Raw genomic sequence first — 12,477 nt, forward strand, 5'->3', positions numbered from 1 at the left:
CTGCTAATACCTTTAACACTACATCCCCCCCCCAGACTGACAATGTTTGCTGTCTGTTGTGCCTCCTGTGCTCATTCATCCAGAGTGGAGCACAGCCGGTGTGTTTTTGATCACCAGGTGAAAACAATGGGGCAAAAAAAACAAAGAAAAGGAAGCTGATGCAGCCACCACTTTTAATGATTGGTAAGCTGCAATATAATACATTTTTTGTTTTCATACCGTTTTAAGTGATAACATTCATGTTGATTAGGAGTCCTCTATGTGTGTCTGGGTGTAAACAGACTCCCTTGTCTGTTTACAACCAACGACCCTCTGATCTTATCCTCCTGAATGGAAAGGGACATACCCCTTTTCCCCCTCCTTTTTTTTTTTTTTTTTTTTGTTAGCAGATAGGACCCAGAGGTAGGTGGGGGTAAACGGACACAAGGCTGTTTACACCCTCTTTCCATGGTGGTCAATGGACCGTCCAAGCAGCTCCACCTGAAAAACAGGTGGACCTGATCAGACCCTCCGTGTAAAAGGGGCCTAAGACCTTTCTGCATGACCACAGGGATTGCTCCATTGTCACTACAGCTATTCACAGGATGCTTTTGTATTTTTACATTTTTTTTCTTAAATTGAATTACAGGTGTTATCTGATTGGACGAGGCGGAACTTGTGACATTCCTTGCCGTGTATCTTCACTTCATCTAATCAGAGAATGCCTTGTATTCATTAAAAAATACAAGGCGGAACCTTATCCATCTCATATGGAACTATCCCAAATTGATGTGTTATTTCACAGAAATAATACAAAATATTACATTAAGCTGTCCATCACAGCATAAGCATTTATAGATGGCATTTATAATTGAAGCTGGAACATTTAAAGTGGTTGTAAACCCCAGACATGAAATTTGAACAAAGCATATCCCTCTATAGTGTGTACGTGTCTCAATCCAAAGCACTAAGTGTCATCTCTGTCTACTGCTTCATTCCTCTGCTGTCAGCATCAATCACTTTTGACACATTTTCCTGACACCAAGAGAAAAATGGTGACGGAAGGAGCTTCCAACTGATTACAGCCTTAGCTCTGTTCCTTTGGGCTGTGTGGAGAGGGTGTGTCTCTTCCCTCCAATCAGCTCTTAGAGCTCTCCTCGCTAAGCTCTGCAATGTGTAATTTCAGCTCTGCGCCCCTTTTTCTGAACTCTCAGATAAGCTGTATAAATTATGTACTTTGAACAGATGTAGAGAAGAAGCAGATAAACAGGTACAATGTGTGTAGGAGGATTTGTTTCATCTCTGTGTATCATCTGAGACCGGTTACTTCACTGGGTATTTTTAAGGGTTTACAACCACTTTTAGATTTTAACCTTCCCGATACACACAGGGAAGGGCTGTCAGGAAAGTTCTACCCATAGGCATTACAATTACAGGACCTTCAGATGAGTGGTCACAATCTCATTCTGTGTCAGCCTCGGTTCTGCACTGTTGAGCATTTATGTTTGAAATGGATGTCTGGCAAAGGTTTTTCTCCACACTGGAAATGCTGATTGATGCCTGTGAGTGTCGTCCTGATGCATGAGCCCTGCCAGACAGTGACATTTGCATTCATATGGCATGGCACCACAACCAGTGCTTGGGTGGCTCTGGGAAATCTTGCGCAGTTGATTGCAGCTTCTTCCATTTGTAGCATAGGGAAATCTCCTTGAGCAGTTCCATACACTGCACAGCCAGCTGCCACCTATACATACTGATCGATGGCTGCGAGTGCCGCCCTGATGCATGAGCACTGCTAGAAAGTGACATTTTCATTCGGATGACATGGCACCACAGCCAGTGCTTGGGTGACTCTGGGAAGTCTTGCACAGTTGGTTGCTACTTCTTCCATTTGTAGCATAGGGAAATTGCTTTGAGCAGCTGCCACATATACAATGGTGTCTGGGCATGCAGCAGGCACAGCTCCATGTACAGCAGGATATATTGCACTGCTGTCTGGAGTGTTATAAAGGTGTGCCAGGTAGACACACAGCAAGGACAAAAAGTCACCAGCACACCGAGGATCACCAATATGGGTCCAAAGGTTTTAATAAACGATCACATAGTTACAGCAAGGCAACGTTTCGGAGTCTCGCAGGACCCCTTCCTGAGGTCACATGCCTGATGAAGGGGTCCTGTGAGACTCCGAAACGTTGCCTTGCTGTAACTATGTGATCGTTTATTAAAAACTTTGAACCCATATTGGTGATCCTCGGTGTGCTGGTGATATTTTTTCCTTGCTGATTTTGTTCGGTTCCAGCCGACGGTCATTGCAGCACCCACTTATACACACAGCCATGCAGGAACGTGTGCGTTTGGATTATTCACTTGCAGGTAGACACACAGCACAAATTGGCAAAATGGGGTACACAAGTTTATGTGTCAGTTTGAGTGGGAACTTCTGCTAAAAACGTGCCTACTGATAAGTCATATTTAAATTGTATACAAATAATTATTTTTTTGTAGAAAACTGACAAGAAAAAATGAATATTAAATAATGTTGCCATTGTCTTTAACATGGGTATGTATGTTTATTTATGTCTTTAGGATGTATAAAAAATATGATTCCTCCAGAATAAGAGCAGAGGAAGAAGCTTTCTCCAGCAAAAGATGCCTAGAATGGTTCTATGAATATGCAGGTAGGTCATAGTGTACTATGTTTGATTGCCCGATGCCCCACTTTTAGTGGCCCTATCTGCACTCTTTACTTTCATTGTTTTGTACTGGTCACTTTTAGTTGCTTTATTACATGCACCCCACTCTTGAGCATGTGGTGAAAATACATAAGTTGAGTTTACTTTCAGTGAACTGTCTAAAATGTTAGATTAGGTAAACTTGGACTTCTCTTGTAATTGTTTCAGTCGGCCTCACCTACTGAGGCTTCAATATGATGGGCAACCTCAATGACCAGTACTAGAGCAGATCATGAGATTGGAACTAAGCTGAGCATTTTCAGGAAAAATGCATAAAGTGCAAAGATCCTCTCAGGTTGTGAGTGCTACCTGTCTGCTGGCCATCTCTTTCCACTACTCCCTGAACTTTCTGCATGTTTTCTAGCTTTCCCTCTGCTGTTTATTTTCAGTTTCAAGGACTACATATTTCTTGGCACCTTGCTGCCTTCAAGCAGTTATTCCTGCACTGACTCTGCCTCCTGAAACTCCAACTACAAATTTCAATAGTTCAGATTAATAGGAGTAGGCTAGAAATAATTGAAATACAGTATGGAAAGAAATATGATATATAAATATGAGTTTACATTTTGACCATAGATATGCTATAAAGTGGCAGTAAACCCAAAAACATGCATATTACTGCTTACTAATCCTTAAATGTGGTGCTTGCATTAGTTTTTCTTTTTTCAGGCTTTTGGTCCTTTGGACACAACAGCACTGTAAATTGGGGTAATAGATAGTATTTAGATGCACTAGCAAATTTAAAGCGATTCTAAAGAGTCTTTTTTTTTGGAAAATAACAAACAGGATATACATGTGCAGTGGTTTTGCACAGAGCAGCCTGGATCCTCCTCTTCTCGGAACCCCCCGCAGGCTCTCCTTGCTCCTCCTGTCTGTCGGGTGCCCCCACAGCAAACAGCTTGCTATGGGGGCACCCGTTGCTCTGTGTCCATTCACATATGGATCCACAGTGTGGCCCCGTTCCCTCTCTCCTCATTGGCTGACTGGCTGTGATTGACAGCAGCGGGAGCCAATGGCTTCTGCTTGCTGTCTCAGCCAATGAGGAAGCAGAGACCCGGGACAGCCGAGGCTGTCATTCACATTGCTGGATCGCGATGAGGCTCAGGCCAATATTGAGGGGGCTGGGGGAGCTGCTGCACACAGAAGCTTTTTTTACCTTCATGCATAGAATGCATGAAGGTAAAAAAACCTTCAGCCTTTACAACCACTTTAAGTGAACTTGAGTAAGAAATTGTAGCTGAACTCCAGCCACTATTTTTTTTTCCTTTCTGATAAATGTTTTACAGAAATGAATAAAAGGTTACCATTGCAAGTGCTGATGTCAGTGTTAAGTGGTTTGTCCCAACCCTCCAAGTGGCCCTTTTGCTTGGTCTGTTGAAGGATTTTGAACATTAACAGACTTACTAACTGGATCAGGTGAAATGTAGGCAACAAAAATTAAAAGGAAACCTAATGCAGCCTCTTTGATTTTTGAAAAAGTGGAAGCACATTCCTAGTGTAAGCACATAAGATTAATTGACTGATGAGTACCGTATAATTGTTATAAAGAATTTATATAGCACCAACAGTTTACGAAGCACTGGTTGTAAGCCTCAGATGTGTAATATGTACAAAGCATGTAGTGTTTGTCTGTCTCAAATAAGAGCACTATGTGTCATTTCTGCTGCTCTGTTTCTCTGCTATCTGCACAAGTCACTTGTGAATAGTTTTCCTGACACCAACAGGTAAAAAGGTTACAAGGGAGGAAGCTACAGCACACAGTCTATGATTGACAGCCTCAGCTCTTTCTGTGTGCTGTGTGAAGGGGGTGGGGTGTGCTGTGTGAAGGGGGTGTGTCCCTTCTATCCAAACAGCTCTCCTCACTGTGCTCTGCAGAGTGTAACCTCATCTCCCCCCTCCCTGCTCTCTGGAAGCTCAGACAAACTGTAAACTTTCTGGAGTTTGAATTTTGAACAGTTTTAGAGAAGAGAAGGCTGCAGATAAACAGGTACAATTTATGTAGGAGATTCACTGGGTATATATGTGGGTTTACAACCACTTTAAGGCTTGTACAGTACATATATAACACAAAACAGACATATTGACAGAGAGTGCCTAGTCAAGGGGTGCTAGGGAGGGAAGATGAGGAAATGATGGGAAAGGTGGGGGAGGGATAGGTGACAATGAGGAACAGAGCCACCCAAAATTATGACCTTTAACATAGGACTCGACCCACGGTTTTTGGAATTTTTTCATTGTGTCTGTATAGCCATAAGTTTTTAAAAACCTGACCTGAGAAATCTGGCACTTGACTTCCGCAAAGGATAGTATTGGGGACTTCAAGACTCTAGCTATAACCCTTTTGACTTTCATTAGAGTGACCAACCCAAAGTGACTATTAATAAGCAGATCTTCATACAGGTCCTTGCGGAAAGAGATACCAGTAACTACATAGCAGTTGATATACTCTGGTCCAGAAGCGCTTGACCTTCCCGAGATGTGCTGGAACAAACCATTGTTATGACACCCTTGTAAGCAAAGAGAATAGGCTGAGATGGCATGATAGATCCTCGAAGGGACCAGATACAACTGAAGGAGGAGTTTGTAAAATGCTGAGCGTTATGTGCATTTGCAGTTTAGATCATACTATACAGAATAAGACACTAGTCAGAGCTCCCATAATGTATTCCTTACTGTTCCTGCATAACCAGACCATACAGCACAAATCACCTAATGCAATAAGAAATGACGCTGCCTTCATACATACATTCATACAAGTATACAGTTCGCTGCTGTTCCAAGTATTCATTGTGCAGAGGACTTTGCTGAAACTTTTTCAATCGGGTGAAACTCCCAATATCAAAGTTGTCTGCATCACATGGGGCACAGTAGCAGTGAATCCCAGGGACATATCTAGGACAATAAGGAGGTCTTTGGGAAGACTGGGTTTTCAGCAGACAGGAAATGTGATTCCTCCGATACCCTTCAATGAAACCTAAAGACACACAATGAGAGCAATACTATTTTCCACCAGGCATCACAGAGAGAAGAAGAAAAACCTGTTGCCTGTAACTGCTTAAAGAATTAGATAGAAATGGGCTTTCATTTCAGTTTAAATGAATTATTAGCAGACTGCCTCATTTTTTTTGAGCATCCTTCTACTTCATATGCAACTAAAGTAAGTACCTGAAACTTTCTTAAAATCACCCACCTGTGAAATCCTGCATATTAGCACTCGGGTGGGGAGAGGAAGGGTCAGCATTAGAATCCAGTCAGGCTGTACATTTATACATATATGTGTATATCTACACTCACCGGCCTCTTTATTAGGTACACTGGGTTGGACCCTCTTTTGCCTTCAGAACTGCCTTAATTTTTCATGGCATAGATTCAAGTTGTTGGAAACATTCCTCACACTGGTCTATATTGACATGATAGCATCACATACAGTCAGGTCCATAAATATTGGGACATCGACACAATTCTAACATTTTTGGCTCTATACACCACCACAATGGATTTGAAATGAAACGAACAAGATGTGCTTTAACGGCAGACTGTCAGCTTTAATTTGAGGGTATTTACATCCAAATCAGGTGAACGGTGTAGGAATTACAACAGTTTGCATATGTGCCTCCCACTTGTTAAGGGACCAAAAGTAATGGGACAATTGGCTTCTCAGCTGTTCCATGGCCAGGTGTGTGTTATTCCTCATTATCCCAATTACAATGAGCAGATAAAAGGTCCAGAGTTCATATCAAGTGTGCTATTTGCATTTGGAATCTTTTGCTGTCAACTCTCAAGATGAGATCCAAGGAGCTGTCACTATCAGTGAAGCAAGCAATCATTAGGCTGAAAAAACAAAACAAACCCATCAGAGAGATAGCAAAAACATTAGGCGTGGCCAAAACAACTGTTTGGAACATTCTTAAAAAGAAGGAACGCACCGGTGAGCTCAGCAACACCAAAAGACCCGGAAGACCACGGAAAACAACTGTGGTGGATGACCGAAGAATTCTTTCCCTGGTGAAGAAAACACCCTTCACAACGGTTGGCCAGATCAAGAACACTCTCCAGGAGGTAGGTATATGTGTGTCAAAGTCAACAATCAAGAGAAGACTTCACCACAGTGAATACAGAGGGTTCACCACAAGATGGAAACCATTGGTGAGCCTCAAAAACAGGAAGGCCAGATTAGAGTTTGCCAAACGACATCTAAAAAAGCCTTCACAGTTCTGGAACAACATCCTATGGACAGATGAGACCAAGATCAACTTGTACCAGAGTGATGGGAAGAGAAGAGTATGGAGAAGGAAAGGAACTGCTCATGATCCTAAGCATACCACCTCATCAGTGAAGCATGGTGGTGGTAGTGTCATGGCGTGGGCATGTATGGCTGCCAATGGAACTGGTTCTCTTGTATTTATTGATGATGTGACTGCTGACAAAAGCAGCAGGATGAATTCTGAAGTGTTTCGGGAATATTATCTGCTCATATTCAGCCAAATGCTTCACAACTCATTGGACGCTTCACAGTGCAGATGGACAATGACCCAAAGCATACTGCAAAAGCAACCAAAGAGTTTTTTAAGGGAAAGAAGTGGAATGTTCTGCAATGGCCAAGTCAATCACCTGACCTGAATCCGATTGAGCATGCATTTCACTTGCTGAAGACAAAACTGAAGGGAAAATGCCCCAAGAACAAGCAGGAACTGAAGACAGTTGCAGTAGAGGCCTGGCAGAGCATCACCAGGGATGAAACCCAGCGTCTGGTGATGTCTATGCGTTCCAGACTTCAGGCTGTAATTGACTGCAAAGGATTTGCAACCAAGTGAAAGTTTGATTTATGATTATGATTCTGTCCCATTACTTTTGGTCCCTTAACAAGTGGGAGGCACTAATGCAAACTGTTGTAATTCCTACACCGTTCACCTGATTTGGATGTAAATACCCTCAAATTAAAGCTGACATTTCAAATCCATTGTGGTGGTGTATAGAGCCAAAAATGTTAGAATTGTGTCGATGTCCCAATATTTATGGACCTGACTGTAGCTGCTGCATATTTGTTGGCTGCACATCCATGAATCGTTGATACAAGGCAGGATGGATCCATGCTTTTAAGTTGTTTACTCCAAATTCTGACCCTGCCATCTGAATGTTGCAGCTGAAATCGAGACTCATCAGACCAGGCAATATTTTTCCAATCTTCTGTTGTCCAGTTTTGGTGAGCCTGGGCAAGTTGCAGCCTATGTTTCCTGTTCTTATCTCACAGGAGTGGCACCTGGTGTTGCCTTCTGCTGCTATAGCCCATCTGCTTCAAGGTTTGAATTGTGGTGTGTTCAGAGATGGTATTCTGCATACTTTGATTGTAACAAGTGGTTATTTGAGTTACTGTTGCCTTTCTATCATCTCACACCAATCTGCCCATTCTCCTGACTTCAACAAGGCATTTTTGTCTACACAATTGCCACTCACTGGATATTTTTTCTTTTTTGGGCCATTCTTTGTAAACTCTAGAGATGGTTGTGCGTGAAAATCCCAGTAAATCAGCCGTTTTTTTTTAATACTCAGACCGACCCGTCTGGCACCAACAACCATGCCATGTTCAAAGTCACTTAAATCCCCTTTCTTCCCAATTCTGATGCTTGGTTTGAACTTCAGCAAGTCATTTTCACCATGTCTAGATGGGCAAATGCATTGAGTTGCTGCCATATGATTGGCTGATTAGCAAATTTGTGTTACCAAGCAATTGAACAGGTGTACCTAATAAAGTGGTTGGTGTGTGTGTGTGTTAGATGTGTTAATAGCTTGTTTTTATCAGTTAACAAAAATGGAAAGTAAAAAAGCAACAGTTTTTCTAGGTACACTTGCACACAGATCTTATGTGGACGTAAGCTGCCTCAAATCCTTCTGTCTCCTCATGTAATCCCAGACAGACTCCATGATGTTGAGATCAAGGCTCTGTGGGGGCCAAACCATCACTTCCAGGACTCCTTGTACTTACACTGAAAATAGTTTATACGGACATTGGTTGTATTTTTTTAAAAAAAATTTTCTCAATTTTATTGACTGCAAGAATACTTATTACACAGGTAATTGGAATGGCAAGCTATCCATCACAGGTATACATCACACTACAATATTTACAAAAAGTCTTTCTTCTGCTCTTAGCATATGCAAAATTTTTAACTTAAAGTAGAGCTCCACCCAAAAGAGGAAGTTCCGCTTTAAGCCTCTGTCCCCCGCTCCCCATTAAGGATTATCATCTTTGGTGAATGGGGGGGGAACGGGTACCCGAATTTGACAGGTACCCACTTCCGCTGCGATCGCCTAGGCGATCGGAAGCGGAAGTTGTCTTCCCCACCCCCTCCCTCCCGGTAGTCTTCTGGGACACGTGACAGGTCCCAGAAGACTATGGGGCCATTCACCAAACGCAGAGCTTCTTGCGCATTCGCAGTTGGCTCCCAGATGTGAAGCCGCAAGGTGTCACAGCCGGGTGCCCACACTGAAGATGCCGGCGCCAGGGAGAGAAGACGGCCAGTGAAACTAGTGGTGGTAAGGACACCGCTGGACCGAGGTTTTTGTAGCTGCTGACTTTTATTAATTTTTTTTCAGGTGGAACTCCGCTTTAAGCTGGCCATAGATGAAATCTGTCAGCACCACTTTGCCCAGAACATTGTTGCAATTACAGATGTTTCGGCATTCTCATATTTATTTTGTTCTTTTCGTATTGGTATGACACAAACAGTGGAGAAAAAAATGGACTGGACAAAATCATTGGCACCCTCAATGTAATATTTGAAAGCATGCGCTTGGGAAAAAAAAAACTGAAATCAGTTGCTTCCTGTCAGTTAGTTTCTTATACCTCTCTGCTGGAATTTTGGACCACTTTTCTTTTGCCAACTGCTCCAGGTCTCTGATTGGAAGGGTTCCTTCTCCCAACTGCTGTTTTGAGATCTCTCTACAGGTGCTCTATGGGATTGAGATCTGGACTCGTTGCTAGCCAGTTCAGTACTCTCCAGCACTTTGTCTTTTTGCTGGGTGCTTTTTGTCATGTGCTTTGGTTTGGGTCATTGTAAGACCCATGGCCTTTGACTGAGACCCAACTTTCTGACACTGGGCCCTACATTGCACCCCAGAATTCTTTGGTAGTCTTCAGATTTCACAATGCCATGCACACGGTCAAGACATCCACTGCCTGAAGCAGCAAAGCAACTCCAGAACATCAGTGAACCTCCACTATGTGTTACTGTAGGGACTGTATTTTTTCTAACTTCTTTTTCTGAAAACCGTAAAATGATGGGCTTTGCCAAAAAGCTGTAATTTTGTTTTCTGTCCACAGCACATTATCCCAAAAGGATTTTGGCAACCTCAGGTATGTTTTGGCAAACTCCAATCAGGCTTTTTTATGTTTCAGTGTCAGCAGTGGGGTCCTTCTGGGTCTCCTACTATAGCGTCTCTTTTCATTCAGATGGCGACGTATACACATATAGTGTGAGCTGACACTGTTGTACCCTGTGCTTGAAGGTCAGCTTGAGTTGATCGAGGTACCATTCAAACAATGTTTGCAGTCTTTGATCAATTTTTCTCTTTTGTCCACGTCCAGGAAGATTGACTACAGTGCCATGGGCTGTAAACTTTTTGACAATGTTGGGCACAGTGGACACAGGAACATTAAGATCTCTCAAGATAGACTTTGGATGTAACCTTGAGATTTTCCATGCTTTTCCACAATTTTTGTTCTCAAATCCTCAGACAATTCATTGCTACCCAAAAAGGGTTTCTTGTAAAAAAAAAAAAAAATGGAGATGTTTGTCACTATCCAGATTGGAAAGGAGTCTGAGAAGGCACTGCTTCAGGCAGAGGGTTAGTGGGGAGTCCATTCGATCATGCAGGAAGCGTACCGCCTGTGTCAAGTAGCCTTGAATGACAGGAAATGACCACAGCAGATGGTAAAAGGTAGCGTTGGACTCACTACATCTGAGACAGAGGGGGCTTTGATGTGGCTTGTATCTAGATAAGCGGATGGGATTTAGGTACATCTTATGTAAGATAGATAGAGATTATATATACACATATATATATATACAGTTGTGTTCAAAATAATAGCAGTCAGACATCACTAACCTGATCAATCACTGTTTTTGGTATAAATTATATTTCTACATGGCAAATAATTTACTAGCAGGTGTAGTAGAGTAATAGAAATCCAACAGACCCAACAGTCATGACATGCATGCTGCTGATTCTGTGTAATTGAATCACTAATTGAAAGGGGCGTATTCAAAATAATAGCAGTGTGGAGTTCTATTAGTGAGGTCATTCATTCTTTGAAAAACTGGTGGCAATTATTGCCCTTATTTAAGGAAGGAAGGCAGCAAATGTTGTACATGTTGGTTACAGTGCATTTCTCTCTGAAATTCTGAGGAAAATGGGTCGTTCCAGACATTGTTCAGAAGAACAGCGTACCTTGATTAAAAAGTTGATTGGCGAGGGGAAAACATATAAAGAAGTGCAGAAAATGATAGGCTACTCAGCTAAAATGATCGCAAATGCTTTAAAATGGCAACCAAAACCTGAAAGACGTGGAAGAAAGCGAAAAACTAACATTCGAATGGATAGAAGAATAGCCAAAATGGCAAGGACTCAGCCAACAATCAGCTCCAGGAAGATCAAAGAAGGTCTAAAGTTACCTGTGAGTACTATTACAATTAGAGGACGCCTATGTGAAGCCAAGCTATCTGCAAGAAGCCCCCGCAAAGTCCCACTGTTGAAAAAATGACATGTGCTGAAGTGGTTACAATTTGCCAAAGAGCACATTGACTGGCCTAAAGAGAAATGGCGCAACATTTTGTGGACTGATGAAAGTAAGATTGTTCTTTTTGGGTCTAGTGGCCGGAGACAGTTTGCCAGACGACCCCCAAACACTGAATTCAAGCCACAGTACACTGTGAAGACAGTGAAGCATGGTTGCGCAAGCATCATGATATGGGGATGTTTCTCATACTACGGTGTTGGGCCTATTTATCGCATACCAGGGATCATGGATCAGTTTGAATACATCAGAATACTTGAAGAGGTCATGCTGCCTTATGCTGAAGAGGAAATGCCCTTGAAATGGGTGTTCCAACAAGACAACGACCCCAAACACACCAGTAAACGTGCAATATCTTGTTTCCAGACTAACAAGATTGACGTTATGGAGTGGCCAGCCTAATTCCCGGATCTTAATCCAATAGAAAACTTGTTGGGTGACATCAAAAATGCAATTTCTGAGGCAAAAACAAGAAATAGAGAAGTACTGTGGAATGTAGTCCAATCATCCTGGGCTGGAATACCTGTTCACAGGTGCCAGAAGTTGGTTGACTCCATGCAACACAGATGTACAGCAGTTCTCAGAAACAGTGCTTATACAACTAAATATTAATTAAGTGATTCAAAGGAAAGCAAAATCTTCAAACATTTTTCAGTTTATATAGTGAATGTTTGAGTTTGTAAAGAAGAATACAAACACTACTATTTTTTTGAACAGGCTAATATTCACTTTTCTTCAATTTTTGTGAGGAACAACACAAATTTGATATATTTTTCTTCATGTTTTGATTTGGAATAGAATGTGTAGTGTTCCCAATGCATTTGTGTGTATGGAAATAAAAGCTATTAGAAGGATTTTGAGCTTTATTCACTTTTTTCAACACACTGCTAATATTTTGAACACAACTGTGTGTGTGTGTGTATGTATGTATGTATGTATATGTGTATATGTATATATATATATATATATATA

General features: G+C 41.9%; 1 protein-coding gene across 1 annotated transcript in view; it reads left to right on the forward strand.

Annotated features, from left to right (window-relative positions):
- The window catches only part of DCUN1D4 (defective in cullin neddylation 1 domain containing 4), a 93,972-nt gene that overhangs the window by 38,984 nt on the left and 42,511 nt on the right, over nucleotides 1–12,477 (forward strand). The window contains exon 5 of the mRNA XM_089669245.1: nucleotides 2,566–2,657. Coding sequence (XP_089525371.1) covers nucleotides 2,566–2,657 — 92 coding nt within the window. The remainder of the gene's footprint in view (nucleotides 1–2,565; nucleotides 2,658–12,477) is intronic.

Source organism: Staurois parvus, unplaced genomic scaffold (assembly GCF_062004578.1).
Source record: "Staurois parvus isolate SC_StPar_1 unplaced genomic scaffold, SC_StPar_1.0 ptg000071l, whole genome shotgun sequence".
NCBI classification, from domain to species: domain Eukaryota; kingdom Metazoa; phylum Chordata; class Amphibia; order Anura; family Ranidae; genus Staurois; species Staurois parvus.